The sequence below is a fragment of the Procambarus clarkii genome, chromosome 5 (genome assembly GCF_040958095.1).
Source record: "Procambarus clarkii isolate CNS0578487 chromosome 5, FALCON_Pclarkii_2.0, whole genome shotgun sequence".
NCBI classification, from domain to species: Eukaryota; Metazoa; Arthropoda; class Malacostraca; order Decapoda; family Cambaridae; genus Procambarus; species Procambarus clarkii.
The window spans coordinates 30,148,174-30,168,614 of record NC_091154.1 but is presented as its reverse complement, the minus strand read 5'-3'; the positions used below and the strand labels follow the sequence as shown (position 1 = coordinate 30,168,614).

The following is a 20,441-nucleotide window of genomic DNA, read 5'->3' as shown; positions in this document are numbered from 1 at the left end:
CACGAGCCTTTGATGTCACTCCTCATTCTGAAGCACTGTCCCCCCCCTATATTTAATCAGAATTTCTACTGATCATGACTAGAGTTTGCTCGGCATCAAGCCCAGAGCACTGAATATTAATTTGGTGTGAGGATCCATCCGCTACTCTGCTATATGTGCTTGCATGCAAGCAAGTTGCAGAGCGAACGACCTACGTGTGGAAGGTCCGGTATTCCTCACGCCTCCGGGGCCTATTCAGATATGTTTGTCGCTTGGCTGTTGCAACTACTGCAGAGCGTCCTCTGGCAACGTGCCCGCCCCCGCGGGTGTTGGTGCGGTTGCATGCAACTGCAGGTTGTTGCTGGAGGTAGCAACAGCCAAGGTTAACATTCCTATCCACACCCCCCCCCCCTCAGAAAAAAACAAAAACGGTTCACTCACATTGTGGCGCCCAGCGCGGTGTTGAGAGCACACTCACACTCACACACACACACACACACACACACACACACATTGGATGTAGAGTTGGATGTGACAAAGGCTATAGGCCCAGATGGAATCTCCCCTTGGATACTAAAGCAAGGAGCAGAAGAACTGTGCCTACCACTCTCCATGGTGTATAACAAATCACTGGCAACAGGGGAACTGCCAGAAATTTGGAAAGCAGCTAACGTAGTTCCGATATACAAGGGGATAGACAGGAGGCACTGAACTACCGGCCAGTGTCCCTAACCTGCATACCATGCAAGCAGATGGAGAAGATTGTGCGAAGAAAGCTAGTGGAGCACCTGGAGCGAAAGAACTTTGTAACACAGCATCAACATGGGTTCAAGGATGGCAGGTCCTGCCTCACAGGGTTACTTGAATTCTACGACCAGGCACCAAAAATAAGGCAAGAAAGAGAAGAGTGAGCAGACTGCATATTTTTGGATTGTCAGAAAGCCTTTCATACATTACCACACAAGAGGCTAGTGAAAAAGCTGGAGATGCAGGCTGGAGTGAAAGGGAAGATACTCCAGTGGATAAATGAGTTCCTCAGCAACAGGAGACAACGAGTCAGTGTGAGGGGTGAGGTCTCAGATTGGCCAGACGTTACGAGTGGAGTCCCGCAGAGGTCAGTATAGGGACCTATACTGTTTCTGATATATGTAAATGATCTCCCAGAGGGTATAGAATCGTTTCTCTCAATGTATGACCTATACTGTTTCTGATATATGTAAATGATCTCCCAGAGGGTATAGAATCGTTTCTCTCAATGTATGACCTATACTGTTTCTGATATATGTAAATGATCTCCCAGAGGGTATAGATTCGTTTCTCTCAATGTATACCGACGATGCAAAAATTATGAGGAGGACTGAAACAGAGGACGATAGTAGGAGGCTACAAGATGACCTAGACAGACGAGTGAATGGTTCAACAAATGGCTGTTGAAGTTCAACCCGAGTAAATGCAAAGTAATGAAACTAGGCAGTGGAAACAGGAGGCCAGATACAGGATACAGAATAGGAGATGAAGTACTTAATGAAACAGACAGAGAGAAAGATCTAGGAGTTGATATCACACCAAACCTGTCTCCTGAAGCCCACATAAAAATAATAACGTCTGCGGCATATGCGAGGCTGGCTAACATCAGAACAGCGTTCAGGAACCTGCGTAAGGAATCATTCAGAATCTTGTACACCACATATGTAAGACCAATCCTGGAGTATGCGGCCCCAGCATGGAGCCTGTACCTTGTCAAGCACAAGACGAAGCTGGAAAAAGTCCAAAGGTATGCCATTAGACTAGTCCAAGAGCTAAGAGGCATGAGTTACGAGGAAAGGCTGCGGGAAATGCACCTTACGACACTGGAAGACAGAAGAGTAAGGGGAGACATGATCACAACCTACAAAATCCTCAGGGGAATCGACCGGTAAACAAGGATAAACTATTCAACACTGGTGGGACGCGAACAAGGGGGACACAGGTGGAAACTGAGTACCCACATGAGTCACAGAGACGTTAGAAGGAACTTTTTCAGTGTCAGAGTAGTTAACGGATGGAATGCATTAGGCAGTGATGTGGTGGAGGCTGACTCCATACACAGTTTCAAATGTAGATATGATAGAGCCCAGTAGGCTCAGGAATCTGTACACCAGTTGATTGACAGTTGAGAGGCGGGACCAAAGAGCCAAAGCTCAACCCCCGCAAGCACAAATAGGTGAGTACAAATAGGTGAGTACACACACACACACACACACACACACACACACACACACACACACACACACACACACACACACACACACACACACACACACACACACAAACTGAAGGAAGTACTAGACATAACAACAGACAAGTTAAAGGGAAGGTGAAGAGACCTGTAGCAAAACTTGTTTGAAATGTTCTCATTAATTTTTTAGGCGCCTGACAGCTGGGCGGACAGCGTTTCGGATTCGTAGTCCTGAGGTTCTGGGTTCGATACCCTGTGGAGGTGGAGACAAATGAGCAAAATGTTTCTTTCACTCTGATGCCTGAGACTTAGACAGCTGATACGGGCTGCTTCCTGGGGGGTGGAGGCCTGGTCGAGGACCGGGCCGCGGGGACACTTAGCCCCGAAATCATCTCAAGATACCACCACCCACTAGAGGATTGTAGGGTGCATAATAGGTTTACATAGCCTAAGCTACTTTATCCTTTCAAAGCGTTATATGACAAAGAGTGCTGGGAAGACGGGACACCACGAGCGTAGCTCTCATCCTGTAACTACACTTAGGTAATTACACTTAGGTAATTACACACACACACACACACACACACACACACACACACACACACACACACACACACACACACACACACACACACACACACACAAACACACATTGATTATTACTCTGATATCATATATATTGTTATCCCTTGGCGCGTCGCCAGCAGTTTGGTTATCTATCGTTCGCCTACAGAAAGAGGTAATCTGTATATACATTTGTACATCCCATATTGTCATTATATAAAATATACAATGCGTGGTATATTGTGTATTCAATATCATAATCTTTATAACATATACAAGCATATATATATATATGCTCTACCGTTCAGCTCAACCACTTGGGCTGGACGGTAGAGCGACGGTCTTGCGTCATGCATGTCGGCGTTCAATCCCCGACCGTGTAAGTGGTTGGGCACCATTCCCTTCCCTTCCCCCCCCCCCCCGTCCCATCCCAAATCCTTATCCTGACCCCTTTCCTAGTGCTATATAGTCGTAATGACTTGGCGCTTTCTCCTGATAGTTCCCTCCCTCCCTCACCTACAACCTTGAAGGAATTAAGTTCTTCAGAGTGCTGTTGAAATCTGTGCTCGTGTGACAGAACTCACATGTTCACTACACACTAAGTTCAATTCTGTAATCATATTCACTATGCGCTATAAGGTACCTTCATCACTGAAGCCATCACACTATGGACCATTCTGGGCTTGCTATCTATAACCATCATTATCATCATCTTCTCTCTTCATCTTCTATACCCTTCACTATCGTCCCTATCCTTCGTCACCTTCCCTCTCCCTCGTCGTCTCGACCCTCCACCACAACCACTCTTCATCATTAAACTGTAGAGAATAAACTAACATTTAATCACGTAGGAATTAATATTCTGGATGATGTTTAGTGGAGATGGAGGCAGGTATTTAACGAGATTAGAAATCGGTGTAATTTGATATTTCATGCCAGGAGGAAGGCCCATATGGGGTCGTCAGCCTCCACCTACCGATGACCCCTGTTCCGGGGGGTAGAAATAGCCTAAGCTACTCTATCCCTTTGAGATGTATTTCTTGCTTATCTCAATAAACATACTTGAACTTGAACTTGAACCCCTGTTCCCCCATCAACCATTATATAGTCACCCCAGGAAAGTATGATGGGGGCCATGTCCTAGGCTTCTTGCCTCCTTCTGGGCAAGATCTTTGATGTAGATTTCTGATGGAAATATTACATTTTTGAATTTTACCCCCCCCCTCACTGTTTTATTTTAGCCTTAAATAAAACCCCTAAATAAATAGCCCTCCCCCACGTCTGATAGCCACAACACAAACAGTAATGATAAGGATATGTGAGGAGCCACATAGGCTCCAGCAGCCAGGTGTGGTATGGGATGGTAGATGACAGCTCCAGACAGACAATCAGAGCGCAATTCCATAGTCTCCCGAGACTGCTGGATGCCTACTAATACTAATAAGTGAGGAGGTAATATCGGCGCTGTAACGCGACTTTCAACAAGCAAGACTTGATGGTCTGAACAACTCATACAATACTACAATATAAACTTCTATAACACTGCCAATATTGAAATGCTTGCAGGCGCGTTAACTCGCCCAAAGAGAATACTGTCTAAAATCCCGTTAAAACTGAGTTCGATTTGCCATCAAATTAGCGATTAATGGCCCCGGGAGCAGACGCGGACGTAATCGGACCCACAGCTTTAAGGTATGCTGGTGGCAGCATTTGCCACAGCATCAGAAATAAACAGAAAATACTTGTGAGCTTAAAAGGTTCTCAGATCGACAAGAGATATGTTAATATGCCAACACCCAATTATTGTTAAAGCCATTTAAGCAGAGTAAGACAAATATTTATGAAGCAAGGTTTAAAAATTTCAAGTATAAAAAGACGGTGGAATTTCATTGTTTTTTTTGAAGACTGGTGTAATGCCAGGAGATGAAGTGTGTTGCTAAGTTTCAATTATCATCAGGAACCATCAGGAACAACCACCTTCGTGCCTTGATGAAGTTGTGGAGATGGTAATGCCATATGTGTCCTGCCATGACCTCATCTTACTCTAGATGAGAGCTACGTCTAACACCTTCGCCTCACGTAGAGCGCCCGGAGTCATCCAATACCACATGAAACCTTCGGGGGATACTGTGACTTCTTTTGCTTAGTATACCGTATGCCCCACAAGGGTGTACGTCACCACTGGCTACAGTGTACGACACAAGAGCTACAGATGATGGTAAACTTTTCACCAGTTTCGTTTGGACAGTTTCGAAACTGTCCAAACGCAAAAACCAGACGTGGTCATTCTGGTAACTCTGTTCTTGAACTGCAGTGTGAACCATAACCTGAATCAAACGGTAACAACCCCATAACACTTTTATGTTATGGGGTTGTACAGTCAGCTCGGCGAACATTTTCACCAAACAAAGCAAATCGAAGCGAAAATATTCCCCAAACACCAGTTTTCCACTGAACATCTTTCCTACACAAATGGAGCACAAGTTACAACAACAACGCCTAATACATTTGACATTGTTAATCACTCAAAACAAATGATAATCTGGGAAATATGTCAAGCGAAGAAGTAATGATGAATCCCACCACTGTGCAGGGAGGAGTGAGGACGTCTCCCACCGTCTAGGAAGAAGTGAGGACGTCTCCAACCGTCTAGGAAGGAGTGAGGACGTCTCCAACCGTCTAGGAAGGAGTGATGACGTCTCCCACCGTCTAGGAAGAAGTGAGGACGTCTCCCACCGTCTAGGAAGGAGTGAGGACGTCTCCTACCGTCTAGCAAGGAGCGAATACGTCTCCCACCGTCTAGGAAGGAGTGAGGACGTCTCCCACCATCTAGGAAGGAGTGAGGACGTCTCCTACCGTCTAGCAAGGAGCGAATACGTCTCCCACCATCTAGCAAGGAGTGAGGACGTCTCCCACTGTCTAGCAAGGAGTGAGGACGTCTCCCACCGTCTAGGAAGGAGTGAGGACGTCTCCCACCGTCTAGGAAGGAGTGAGGACGTCTCCCACCATCCAGGAAGGAGCAAGGACGTCTCCCACCGTCTAGCAAGGAGTGAGGACGTCTCCCACCGTCTAGGAAGGAGTGAGGACGTCTCCCACCATCCAGGAAGGAGCAAGGACGTCTCCCACCGTCTAGCAAGGAGTGAGGACGTCTCCCACCGTCTAGGAAGGAGTGAGGACGTCTCCCACCATCCAGGAAAGAGCAAGGACGTCTCCCACCGTCCAGCAAAGAGTGAGGGCGCCCACCTGGAGTCAGTACAGCGGCGGCCACGGGCGGGAAAGGACAGCGTTCGTGGTGCTCTTCACTGCCGCAGGAGTCTGGGCTCTTCCACTCACTCACTCACTCACCACGTGCTGGATGCTAGGCTACAGTAGTTACTCTTTACAGTGCTACCGTGCTCAGCTGTTTGTATCAATGTGATTAAGCTCTACACTCGTATTTATTTGCATAAAGTAAATTATTAAAGCCTAGCGCCTAAACATAGTAACGCCATTGTTCAAGTTTAATCCGAAATCTACACGAAGAATATCTGTAGGGTATTAGCAAATTGTTGGAATTTCGTCACAGTGAAACAAAATATTACCATTGTGTTGCTATTGATCGGTATTATTATAGACGTGCGTATGATTGAAGATATAATAGTGCGATCTAGCTTAGTTATCATAGTCAAATCTTTGAGGAAAGGCATTATTATACACTTTACTGAGCGTTTTGATTACGTATCGGTATAATCAGAGAACAATATCGGTCAGTAACTTTGGCCCCGAGAGACATTTCAGTGAAAAGTGTCCATATGAATTGGTTATATTGTCTATAGCGCAGAGCTTTACCATCTGAGGGTTAATCCTCCCTATCATCACTCACTGGCCTTCAGTTGGTAAGCTCCATTTTAATGTATATATTTTATTACATCTGCTTACGGGGTCTACCGATTTTTTGTTTCCATTTAAGTGAGAAATAATAAAAACCAGGTGTGCATTTGGTCGCCCAGATCTCCCGCCCGACACCCTGGCGCCTTGTGGGGGGACTGTGTCTTGGACCCCCCCACTCCCCTGTCTCCGTCTCTCTCTCTCTCTCTCTCTCTCTCTCTCTCTCTCTCTCCGTATATCTCTGTTACATCACGTATCTCATATTTTGCAATACGAGCTCAAAATCAAATGCCTTTTTTCTTTTACGAAATTTTTGAATTGATTTTCAGGCGATGAAAACATTTTCATATTTTTGTAAATTGATTTCTATCGATATCGATAAATTTAAATTTTCGTATATATTAATAATACAAAATTTTTAAAATAAAATACTTGCCTACAATAGTTTTGAGCCTTATACACAGCGAATAACGAAAATATTTAAAAAACTATATTTTTACTCACAAAGGAAAGTGATCTCGAAAATATTAGCGAATATGAAATTTCATATAGAAAACGGAATGGAGGGTGAACACTAATATTTCCAGGACATATGTTTTCCGGCAACTTTCACACTACTGTAAAGTAGTGTGAAAGTTAATTCAGAAGCCACAGGGATTTAATTAAAATTCTCCTGCGAATTACTAAAGGTGCTCCATGGACCATTAAAGAGACGTCATCCGTGAGCTAATAAGGAAATGCGTTCCCGGTACTATTAAGGTGCTTCCTTAATCCTCAAGAAAGTAGCATCCTGGGCCGTTGGATGGGTAAGACAAGTAGCGACATAAGGAAGAGGGGGGGGGGGGGTTTGCTAACACCCATTGACCCCTATTTACCTGCTGCTTGCGTACCAGGGGGACAGGGCGAAGAGGACAAGACTAGAGGGACAGGGCAAGGGGGGGGGGGACAGGGCGAAGAGGACAAGACTAGAGGGACAGGGCAAGGGGGGGGGGACAGGGCGAGGGGGGACATGTTGTTCCTTGCATCTTGTCCCTATATATTGCAGCTCATTTCTACTCTGCGCTTTATATTTTGTCCATATAATACAGTAAATAATACTTTGTCTGAAAGTATTGCCTGTCAAACCCCTATCTTAATGTTTATCTGGCCTCCTTTATGTCTTGGGAGCAGTATATACGAGCCTTCCTTCAGCTGCTTTGCCCTTGCCTTCTAGTGTAGTCTACCCTATCTTGTGTCTGATTTCGAGGATCAATTTTCTACGATGAAGAAGTATTTGACCTGACACTTCGCTGTTGGAAGTGCAAGGGTTTCCACACGTAAACTTGCAACCTCTCTTTCTTTCCACGGACGCCATTGCAACAATATACTCAACAAATAATTTTCCGCGGTCTCTGTCCCCGTCGAGACCATTAGAGAATGACCCTCGGGTAAGTTCGGGTAAATACTCTTTGTCAATCTCGGCGCTTCTCCCGTTTTCTGTATTACCTCCCCGACATGTGTCTGGAAGTTCTGTTCTAATTCTCTTACATTTTGTTATCCATGTTCCGTTCCTCCTCGTTGTGGATCCATCGTTATCTGTTTCCTAATCCATTTCACCTGTTGATTACTCTGACACTGAAAAAGTTCTTTCTAATGTCCCCTGTGGCTCATTTGGGTACTCAGTTTCCACCTGTGTCCCCTTGTTCGCGTACCACCCGTATTCAACAGTTTATTGTTATCCACCCTGTCAATTCCTCTGAGAATTTTGTAGGTAGTGATCATGTTCCCCCTTACTCTTCTGTCTTCCAGTGTCGATCCCACGACAAAGGAGAGAAGAGGTTGTCCTGTAATACAAGTCGTCTTCCAGTCTTCTGTGTGTGTGCGCGCGAGAGAGAAATAATTTAAACCCGTGAGAATGGCAGGTGTTCCACAGCTGTACAAACACGCACTACACCCGTGCGTCCAAATTAGCAATTATCTCGCTGGCCGCACCTGAGGTTCGGCTCACCTGAGGAGGCATCTTGAGTGCTGGTCTAACCTAGCGATATACCAATTGATTTGCCAGTCAGCTGATTAGTCTAATGATTTTCTTGCTGACTTAATCTATTCACTAATTTGCCCCATAGTTTTTCTTAGAAAACTGGATACAGTTACACTTAAAACGCAAGACTTGCATTCCCTTGTAAACACAAACAAGCTGATTTACAAAGGTATTTACAAAGCTGATTTACTTAGTGCTGGGTTTCGGCTCTTGATTCGCCAGGGACTGATTTGCCTCGTCATTCACTGTGATTTGTTTTGTGATTCAAAAAGGGGGGGAGGGGGGCATGATTTGAATGATAATTCACTAGCTATGATTTGCCGAGTGATTCGCAAGAGCTGCGGTACGCCACGTGATTGGCCAAGAGCTGTGGTTTGTCCTGTGACTCGCCAGGAGCTGGTGATTTGCATCGTAAATCACCAAATGGGCCCGTGATTTACCTTGTAATTCATCAACGGCTTCCACACGTAGCGTCATTATTTAACAGCTGTAATTTGTCTCTGTTCCAAAACGTGTCGTGATTAACCTCTCCTAAATGACTGTTTTGGCACGAATGGTTGTTTTACAGCATAAATCACCGCAAGCTAATGGTTGCCAAGTGATTCATCGCGAATTGGAATTTACATTGCAAATTAATGCGTCCACTCTTCCACTACCCAGGGGAATAATTAATGCGTCCAATCTTTCCCAGTTAATATTTACTGCGCTAAATTTTCCACAAGTACGCAATAAATTTCCAACAAAAATGAACTCAGAGTCGCGGGTATTTTCCGCCTCAATAAAAAAAACAATTAGCCGCTCAATGAACGCAGCCAAATTACGGAGGCTTCGTATCCCTCTATGTTGCATATTTTCCACCAGGAGGGACTCAAACCAATATGACACGGAAACCCAGACCCAGAAACAATTTCAAGTAACTAAATTCCGCAGCAGAATTTCCAGAACCCGTTGGAAAATAAGTTGTTGTCTAGAATTGATTTTTTTAACGCATATTGGAAACGGCTCCAATGTCTTAAGACGATTAATAATTAATAGTGAGAGTGCAGGAGACGCATTTGAGTCCCCTCGAGTAGGATGGGGCTATTGGGTCGCTTAGCACTAGCTAGGGTTAGGCTATTGGGTCGCTTGGCGCTAGCTAGGGTTAGGCTATTGGGTCGCTTGGCGCTAGCTAGGGTTAGGCTATTAGGTCGCTTGGCGCTAGCTAGGGTTAGGCTATTGGCTCGCTTGGCGCTAGCTAGGGTTAGGCTATTAGGTCGCTTGGCACTAGCTAGGGTTAGGCTATTGGGTAGCTTGGCACTAGCTAGGGTTAGGCTATTGGGTCGCTTGGCGCTAGCTAGGGTTAGGCTATTGTGTCGCTTGGCTCTCCTCTGGTTTTTAGGAACATAAGCACGGTAAACATAAAAGAAACGGAAGAGGCCCTATTGACCAATGCGAAGCAGGTCCTATTTATACCTAACCAAACTCATTCATATTCAACATAATTATATATACACACACACTTATCCAGTTTGCATAAATTGTTTTGTGTTAATATACTTAGCATCGAGTTAACATTCCTCGTGCTGTAGCCTTTCAATCATCTGTATAATTCTATCATGTCCCTTTTTTTTCTTAGCTTTTCTTGAGATAGTGAATTAAGCTCTCTTCATGAAGGAGGTTTCAGTTTCCTGGAAGTGCCCTTTCCATCCACCTCTGCATAATGTTCAGGGGAATTTATGTCCATTCAATAATACGGTGAACAAAACTGAACTGCGTAATGGGCCCAAGAGTCACAGTAGTATAAAACTCACACATGTGTATTTCTGAAATTTATGTTAAAGAAATTATACCGAGTCTTTCGAACTCTCTTTAGTGCTTTGTCAAGATCTGAGTGTGTGATTAGGAGACCAGACTTACGTCTTAATGTTTAATAAGACGTTGAGACTTTGAGATGTGAGGCTCATTGGACGTTGAGGTGCAAGTCTCGTCCTAACCACACACTCAGACCTTGACTAAGCACTCAGGAGAGTGCGAAAGACTCGGTGTAAATTATTTCCAAATAGTAAATTATTTATTATTGAATAATAATTTATTCAATAATAAATTATTTTTATTATAATAAATTATTTATTTCCAAATAGTATAATATTTATAAATACTATACTTAATATTTATATAACGAGTTCATATTTATAAATATTATCCCTTAATATAATGTTTATTATATTAAGAAATTTTGGTATTTTGTGAAATTCCAAAATTTCACAAATACACAAGTGTGGGTTTTTGTCCCATGTTATTATGTCTATGAGAAGACATGACCATTACGTAAGAACAGTAGTGTCTGGAGTTGGCTTGCAACCGACTGAAAACTTGAAGCCTATTCCCAGGTAGGATTAACAAGAAACAGCTCAAGAAGGGGAGGGAGGAAATGGTCTAAGAAGGAGGAGGGAAGACAGGCTAGGAGATGGGCAAGACTTCATGATTACAGATGCATCTCTTCAATACTGCAATTGTGAACACAAGCAGGATAAAAAAAAGTGATTTCATATTAGGCTGCAACCCGTTCTCAGACCAAATCCATTCCATCCAGCGGTCGACCCCAAAGACGTATTCATCAATTTTAACATGCTGTTCATTCAAAATAGGAATTTTGAATGAAAAGAATATATTATATATATATATATATATACTGTACGAGTCCATTAAGAGTTCCACAGTTTAACAATTATATGAAACTAGTTACCTGTTAACAGAAGCCTTTGTTATTTACATTAATTAATATACTGGGCGGCCCCCTCGTCAACCGGCCGGCATTACTGAGTCTCTAACATAACGGTCATTGTAGCTAAAGCGAATGAAAATTTCACTATAACGAGTTCATTTTTTATGGAAATAAGATCAAAGCAACGAACTGTTTTTTTAAACGAACTTTTGCAATTAACGGACGTCAGTTCTTTCATCTCAAACGAGGCACGTATAACGAGGCGAGAATTGTTAGACGATAACTTTATGTCAAAGTCACGTTAGTGAAGGTAAAATAGGCTTATTATTAAGGCTTAATTTACTCTCTCCCCCCCCCCCTCTCTCCCCCTCTCTCTCTCTCTCTCTCCCCCTCTCTCTCTCTCTCTCTCTCTCTCTCTCTCTCTCTCTCTCTCTCTCTCTCTCTCTCTCTCTCTCTCTCTCTCTCTCTCTCTCTCTCTCTTACACACACACACACACACATCTCCAGGATACAGTCCAGTAGCTGTCTAACTCCTAGGTACCTATTTACTGCTAGGTGAACAGATGCATCAGGTGAGAGAAACTCGGTCACTTGTTTCTGCCTCGTCGGAGAATCGAACTCTGGCCCTTTCGACTGCGTTTCCAGAGCGCTGTCCCCCTCGGCTGTGAGCTACTATGCATGCTGACATTTGCATCAATGTAAAACTTGAGCCTTTCCTTCAAAAGCCTTGACGAAGAATAAATATATATAAAAAAGGAAAGATTTACGTTTTGAACAGCTTTTGAGTACAACTTTTATGTTCTCTAAAATGCACGCTCTCGGCAGCCCCTCGCAAAAGTATATATTTTTCAAACTATATAAATATTTCTCTAGATCAGCGGCCTTTTTTTTTATTTTTTTTTTTTGACTGATGTGAAAAGTTTTCAGAGACTAATAACTTTTCATTAAATTTCTATTTTGCGCAACTTGCTGGGAAAATATATATATTTCTTCCGAAAGTCATACAAATGAGGCAGGAATTTAGCCAAGCGTCAATCGAAAGAAAGTTTGGCCTCTGCATAACAGATAACGCGGCCATTTACAAGGCAAATTGGGAAACAAAGTGTGCGGCATGATTCATCAGGAGGAGCCGCCTTTGATTCCCGGTTACACAAGAGCGAGTCGGGCCGGAATATTCATGGTGTAATTATGATTGTGTCAGGCGTCCGGTTGTTACTTTGCTTTTGCCTTGGTTGTGGAGGGGGGGGGGGGGGGAGACTTACACACAGACAAGAGCAAGACCACCACCACCACAACACCCACATCACCACCCACACCACCACGCACATCACCCACACCACCACCACCACCACCCACATCACCCACACCACCACCACTCACATCACCCACACCACCACCATCCACATCACCCACACCACCACCACCACCACCCACATCACCCACACCACCACCCACATCACCCACACCACCACCCACATCACCCACACCACCACCCACCCACCCACACCACCACCCACATCACCACCACAACACCACCACCCCCACACCACCACCACCACCACCACCACTACCACCACCTCCACCCACAACACCACCACCAACACCACCACCACTACTACCACCACCACCCACAACACCACCACCACCACCAACACCACCACCACTACCACCACCAACACCACCACCACTACTACCACCACCACCCACAACACCACCACCACCACCAACACCACCACCCACAACACCACCACCACCCACACCACCACCACCACCACTCACACCACCACCACCACCACCACCACCCACACCACCACACCACCATCACCACAACACCACCAGCACCACCACCACACCAGCACCACCACCAACACCACCACCACCAGCACCACCACCAACACTACCACCACCAGCACCACCACCAACACCACCACCACCAGCACCACCACCAGGGTAAGAGATGGAGTGCAGGAACACATCCAATAATTACCAACACAATTCACTCAGCCGCGAGGGAACCTTTCCCAAACTTGCAGCGGAGCGCTGCGAGGCGCTGTCGGCTCCGTGGATGTCACACCTCACCGGGAGAGAGAGACAGAGACTCCCAACAGTGATTCAGTACCTCACATGGAGAGTCAGTACCTCACATGGCAAGTCAGTACCTCACATGGAGAGTCAGTACCACACATGGAGAGTCAGTACCTCACATGAAGGTGAAACGACAGAAAATGCTTGACACAGAAATGAAACTGGGAAAAATTGTCGCGAGACAAGCTCAGATTTCCCAAATGGAACGAATGAAGCTGTGTATAGTGGGACGGGTGAAACAGGACGGGTGAAGCGGGACGGGTGAAGCGGGACGGGTGAAGCGGGACGGGTGAAGCGGGTCGGGCGAAACGGGACGGGTGAAGCGGGACGGGTGAAGCGAGTTGGGCGAAACGGGACGGGTGAAGCGGGACGGGTGAAGCGGGACGGGTGAAGCGGGACGGGTGAAGCGGACATGTCCTCCCCCATGACACAATATACTAGACGGAAATAATATCCAAAATATACCATATTCATACAATATGCTGCACGAGGTATCCATATAATATATCCATATAATATGTGGTATATAAACATCAACACCTATGTATAAGGTTGGCGTTCGTTTCTCAGGACTAACAACATCTGTTTAGTGGTATAACCAATTGGCCGTCGACCCAATGTCCCAAGACCCTTTCTTTACCCCTTATTGAAATGGTCGGGAAAGACCCCCAAAGACCCCTATAAGGGCTGCCTACTCGTACGACCACCCCAAGTCACAAGGTCTTGTGGTTCAGGACCTTAATCTACTTCAGGCGGCTCTTGGTAAATATGTACCGCACTCTTATGGTGTACGTAAGTTGGTCCTATCCAACGAGCTCGGTTTACGTTGGCACAAGATGTATAAACACACACACACACACACACACACACACACACACACACACACACACACACACACACACTCTCTCTCTCTCTCTCTTGTGTGTGTGTCTGAGGGGGGTCCCATGCCATTGGGGTCTGGTAGCTGAGCGGACAGCACGCAGGACTCGTAATTCTGTGGCCCTGGTTCGATTCCCGGACCAGGCAGAAACAAATGGGCAAAGTTTCTTTCACTCCTGATGCCCCTGTTACCTAGCAGTAAATAGGTACCTGGGAGTTAAACAGCTGCTTCCTGTGTGTGTGTGTGTGTGTGTGTGTGTGTGTGTGTGTGTGTGTGTGTGTGTGTGTGTGTGTGTGTGTGTGTGTGTGTGTGTGTGTGTATGTGTGTGTGTGTGTGTGTGAAAAAAAATAGTAGTTAGTTACAGTTGATTGACAGTTGAGAGGTGGGCCGAAAGAGCAGAGCTCAACCCCCGCAAGAACAAATAGGAGAATACTTATTTTACTGTTATTGCATGGCGCCTGTGACAAGGCAACCACCAAAAATCTGTAGTCAGCTTACATCAGACACGGTCTCTTGGGGCTGGATTCACGAGGTAAGGGATTCAAAACACAGTTGGTCGCTTAGCTGCCGCCGTCCGTCGTCCACGGGTTTAGTGTGGCGAGGTTGAACGATTTGTAGAAACACGCATTATACAGTATTTAGAGATACGGCAAACCAAACATAATATAAACTGACCTAAATGTTGATTTAGATAAAAAGTAATGCAAGTAAAAAGAATTTATAAGTTATAAATCAATCCATGTTATTATTTTTTTTAGGGTTGGGCTAAATGACATTCCTAAATAATATTGAACAATTATAATGGGAAGAGAAGTAAAAATAAAAAAAATAAAAAATTAATGGATTTGTTTTCCCCCTGAAGCTCACATGGCGGCAAAAGTGTTTGTTTACCATTAGAGTACTGAGAAGGATGGAAGCGTGACTCCGGGACACAATACCTTTGTACTTCAGGCAACATCGGTGATCTTCGCTTCTCTGTATCGCCTGAATACCGCGCCTGTAAACCAGCCACGGACACCACCACCGTGAGCCCGGTAGGGGAGTGAGGTGCTCATTCTGAGGCGCTCACAGCAGCACCGAGCCCAAGCTGAAGACCCAAGTGTAGAGTGATCTGTACACCATGAAGAGGAACTCTACCTTCAGATACCCATCTCCTGCTCAGGCCCTCTATCTACCAGGTGAGTAAAGATGAGTTTGACTATACTTTTTAGGCGAGGGTTTGACTTTAGACTTTTTTCTAGTATATCTCTGACTACTCATCAGAGAAATAATGATTTCGTCACTGAATAAATTTGTCTTTCACGGAGTGTGCTAGAGTTACAGGTTGTATCTGGCAGCCGAGACCTTGTGTTTTGTATTGACTATGTACCTGGCAGGCGAATTACCTTACTGATGTTTTGTCTACCGGACTGAGTCTTGCCGTTCGTCTAATTATGTGGCAACTAGTGATGTCAGAGTCTACCTGTGATACGAGGACTTGTGTTGCTACCGTCTTCATTAAGATATTAACCAGATCTCTCTTAATAAACCAAAACAGCATTAAATTTGCAAGGGGACGGGAGGGGGGCAGGCGGAAGCTTCTCTAATATGATTACCAGGGATGCTGCAGCCAGAGACTAATCCAGTTATTACATCACAGCACAACCAGAGGAATCTCTCTCTCTCTCTCTCTCTCTCTCTCTCTCTCTCTCTCTCTCTCTCTCTCTCTCTCTCTCTCTCTCTCTCTCTCTCTCTCTCTCTCTCTCTCTCATGTTCCATCATTATCTTTTAACATGAGTATAATAAAATACGTTTCAATGAGGACTCTTGTTGCCTCCTACCTTCTCACGTCTGTTCTGAGCTTACTGGCTACGGTCCAGAAGCAACAGTCCAACCTACTGTAGGTAACCTATTCCATTTCAGTGAATGTCTCTCCCCCTCTCAGCCCAACTCTCCCCAGTTACCCGATGAAAGCCCACCATTCATCAGGTCTACACATCAAAGTGGAATTTATCCGCTATAATAGATGAAAGCGGATGTCAACAACAAGGCCACATCGCCTGGTAAAGGGTAGGGAAATCTAGCAATCTCTTGCTGGGAGACCTCTATCAACCTCCGCCAGAACACACTCCTGCCTCTTTGATATTCCTGCAATAAGGCCAGTCATCACCGGGAGGACGACGAGAGCCTTGGAATACGTGGGACACGTAACCCGAGTTCCTGACGACGGAAACTGATAACGGACCTTGTTTTAGTGAAATGCGGCGGGATGTTACCGTGGACTTTCAGCACAAGAGTCTATTCCCAAGATTATTCTCGTGTATCTGTGCAGATCAGGCAGTAACAACGCTTCTATTTTCCGTCCTCTCAGATCTACTAATATCTTTCCCCCATCTCCTCTCGTCTGCTCCCTATCTACCACAGTTTCTGTGTCTCGTTCCTTCCCTCCTTTCGTTCTGCTCTGTTCATACTGCCTCTTCCGACGACCAGCAAGCGGGAGGGAGGCTGCTGAAGTAATCTAAAACCTGGTACGAATTCCAGTCGGAAATCAGCCAGAAAATGTTATTTCGCTTTCAGAAGCCCGTTGCCTAGAGCTTTCTCTCTCTCTCTCTCTCTCTCTCTCTCTCTCTCTCTCTCTCTCTCTCTCTCTCTCTCTCTCTCTCTCTCTCTCTCTCTCTCTCTCTCTCTCTCTCCCCCCATATATATATATATATATATATATATATATATATATATATATATATATATATATATATATATATATATATATATATATATATATATATATACAGATGAGTTGAAATTATACTATGCATATTGAAGATGAGAAATGATGCCAGGTATATTGAGAGTAGTTTGAGAGTATGCGAGTAATGCCGACTACTTGAAGGTTGAGTATGCTAGATATACTCATAGCTCGCACCACCACCCGCTACACCAGCAAAACTCTCCCCCATCAGTAACCTATATTAATGTAATTTATTTTGAATTTTCCGCCAGCTGGGTCACTATCAGTGTTGGAGAGGAGAGCTGGTGGTGTTGGGGGGAGTGTTGGGGGGAGTGTTGGGGGGAGTGTTGGGGGGAGTGTTGGGGGGAGTGTTGGGGGGAGTGTTGGGGGGAGTGTTGGGGGGAGTGTTGGTTGGAGTGATGGGGGGAGTGTTGGGGGAGTGTTGGGGGGAGTGTTGGGGGGAGTGTTGGGGGAGGAGAGCTGTCGTTCCTGGCGAAGACAACACGAAACTGAAGGTCATAGCACCGCAGGCGCCTATCAACTACTAGGTGAACAGAGGCACCAGGTGAAATATAACATGTTCCAACGTCCCGCCCTGCGCGAGAATTGAACTCGGGACCATTAATTTGTACCGCCCATTTTCCTCAAATGAAAGTACTTGTAATAACCATGAGATGCACAGTACTATGTGGTCCACAGTACTATGTGGTCCACAGTACCATGTACTGTGGTCCACAGTACTATGTGGTCCACAGCACTATGTGGTCCACAGTACCATGTGGTCCACAGTACCATGTGGTCCACAGTACCATGTGGTCCACAGTACTATGTGGTCCACAGTACCATGTGGTCCACAGTACTATGTGGTCCACAGTACTATGTGGTCCACAGTACTATGTGGTCCACAGTACTATGTGGTCCACAGTACCATGTGGTCCACAGTACCATGTGGTCCACAGTACTATGTGGTCCACAGTACTATGTGGTCCACAGTACTATGTGGTCCACAGTACTATGTGGTCCACAGTACTATGTGGTCCACAGTACTATGTGGTCCACAGTACTATGTGGTCCACAGTACTATGTGGTCCACAGTACTATGTGGTCCACAGTACTATGTGGTCCACAGTACTATGTGGTCCACAGTACTATGTGGTCCACAGCACTATGTGGTCCACAGTACTATGTGGTCCACAGCACTATGTGGTCCACAGTACTATGTGGTCCTCAGTACTATGTGGTCCACAGTACTATGTGGTCCACAGTACTATGTGGTCCACAGTACTATGTGGTCCACAGTACTATGTGGTCCACAGTACTATGTGGTCCACAGTACTATGTGGTCCACAGCACTATGTGGTCCTCAGTACTATGTGGTCCACAGTACTATGTGGTCCACAGCACTATGTGGTCCTCAGTACTATGTGGTCCACAGTACTATGTGGTCCTCAGTACTATGTGGTCCACAGTACTATGTGGTCCACAGTACTATGTGGTCCACAGTACTATGTGGTCCACAGTACTATGTGGTCCACAGTACTATGTGGTCCACAGTACTATGTGGTCCACAGTACTATGTGGTCCACAGTACTATGTGGTCCACAGTACTATGTGGTCCACAGTACTATGTGGTCCACAGTACCATGTGGTCCACAGTACTATGTGGTCCACAGTACCATGTGGTTCACAGTACTATGTGGTCCACAGTACTATGTGGTCCACAGTACCATGTGGTCCACAGTACTATGTGGTCCACAGTACCATGTGGTCCTCAGTACCATGTGGTCCACAGTACTATGTGGTCCACAGTACCAATATGTCGTGGCGAGACAGCAGAAACTTGACTTGTGTGTTGTTGAATTTAGACAAACCGTAAACTTTATTTTTTTCTTAGCAACATAAATATTAGATCTAATCTTTTCTGGCAATCTTAGGCCTAATACACACTATCTTAGGCCTAATATAGTACATATATGTGCTATACCATGTCTAGGAATATTTAGGATTATTTTTATTTGCTCTTTGTTTTTAAATCAGTAGGATTGGTTGACTCATGTTGTCAATCTCATGTTGACACCTCAACATGTCAGTACCGATTATGTTTTTACTTCTAATGTGTTGAAGGTTTTAACATTTATAATTTTTTATGGTTGACATTTTCTTCGTAATTCTTCACGTGGAAAGGTTGAGAAGTAGAGAGTCTTGTGACCCCCCACTATACGGGAACTCGACCCCCACCATCAGGGGAAGGGGGGGGGGAGAACTCGACCCCCACCATTAGGGGAAGGGGGGGGGGAGAACTCGACCCCCACCATTAGGGGAAGGGGGGGGGGGAGAACTCGACCCCCACCATCAGAGGATTTTCACTAAAAATGATTGGCTAAAGTGTACATCAACACAAGGCCAAATGGACATTAGTAAAAACAGCGTTACAACCAAATTCCAACACCAAAATGAACCCCCACCACCACCACCACCACCACCACCACCACCTACTTTTTCCACCTACAGACAATCCCGCCTACCACTTCTCTCTCTGCCACCACCACCACCACCTTGCCTCCTCCCCCCCCTCTGCCGCCGCCGCCACCCCCTCTCTCTGTCGCCATCTTAACCACCATAAGAACACGTAATATCGCCTGAATTCCACGCTTTAACTTTAATATATCAGGAGCCTCCAGCCCCCAGACTGGACACCCGACCCTGAGAAAATTCTAAACGATGACATGACAGCTCGCAAAGAGTGATGAGAGAGAGAGAGAGAGAGAGAGAGAGATAGAGACAGAGAGAGAGAGAGAGAGAGAGAGAGACAGAGACAGAGAGAGAGAGAGAGAGAGAGAGAGAGAGAGAGAGAGAGAGAGAGAGAGAGAGAGAGACAGAGAGAGAGAGAGAGAGAGAGAGAGACAGAGACAGAGACAGAGAGAGAGAGAGAGAGAGAGAGAGAGAGAGAGAGAGAGAGAGAGAGAGAGAGACAGATACAGAGATAAACACAATAACCCAACAGAGGCAGGTCAGTAGAGAGCCTACTCCACCATAACATGACCACACACCACACAAGAGGTCAACAGAAGCCATATACCAACACTGGCAGAGAACACCACCGGTGGGGTCGTGGTTCTAGCAACTCTTGCCCACCAACCTTCTCCCCGAGAGAACCAAACCAACGAACCGTTCTCGTATTTAACGCATCAAAAACTCTTAGTGGAAAGACGGCTTCCTTAGAAATAAGAGCTTGGAGGTCCTGTTAGACGACTGAGATTCAAAATAAGATTCTGAAAGGTTAAATGAGATAATAAGTTATAACGTAATAGATTTCGACTAAGTTCAAAGAGGTGCAGTGAGAGAGAGAGAGAACTTAGGTCAAGGTTATAAAAAATTAAGCAGGAAAAGGAGATTCAGCGAAAGCCAAGAGCGAAA

At 45.3% G+C, this 20,441-nt stretch overlaps 1 protein-coding gene across 2 annotated transcripts in view; it reads left to right on the top strand.

The window, feature by feature from the left end:
* Positions 1–5,566: 5,566 nt before the first annotated feature.
* The window catches only part of LOC123761968 (uncharacterized), a 40,097-nt gene continuing 25,222 nt past the window's right edge, over positions 5,567–20,441 (top strand). The window contains exons 1-2 of one of the 2 annotated variants that reach the window (XM_045748134.2): positions 5,567–6,175; positions 15,180–15,495. In XM_045748134.2, coding sequence (XP_045604090.1) covers positions 15,438–15,495 — 58 coding nt within the window. In that variant the 5' untranslated portion in view covers positions 5,567–6,175; positions 15,180–15,437. Of the gene's footprint in view, positions 6,176–15,075; positions 15,496–20,441 lie in introns of both variants that reach the window. The other variant, XM_069300281.1, reaches the window with a different exon arrangement.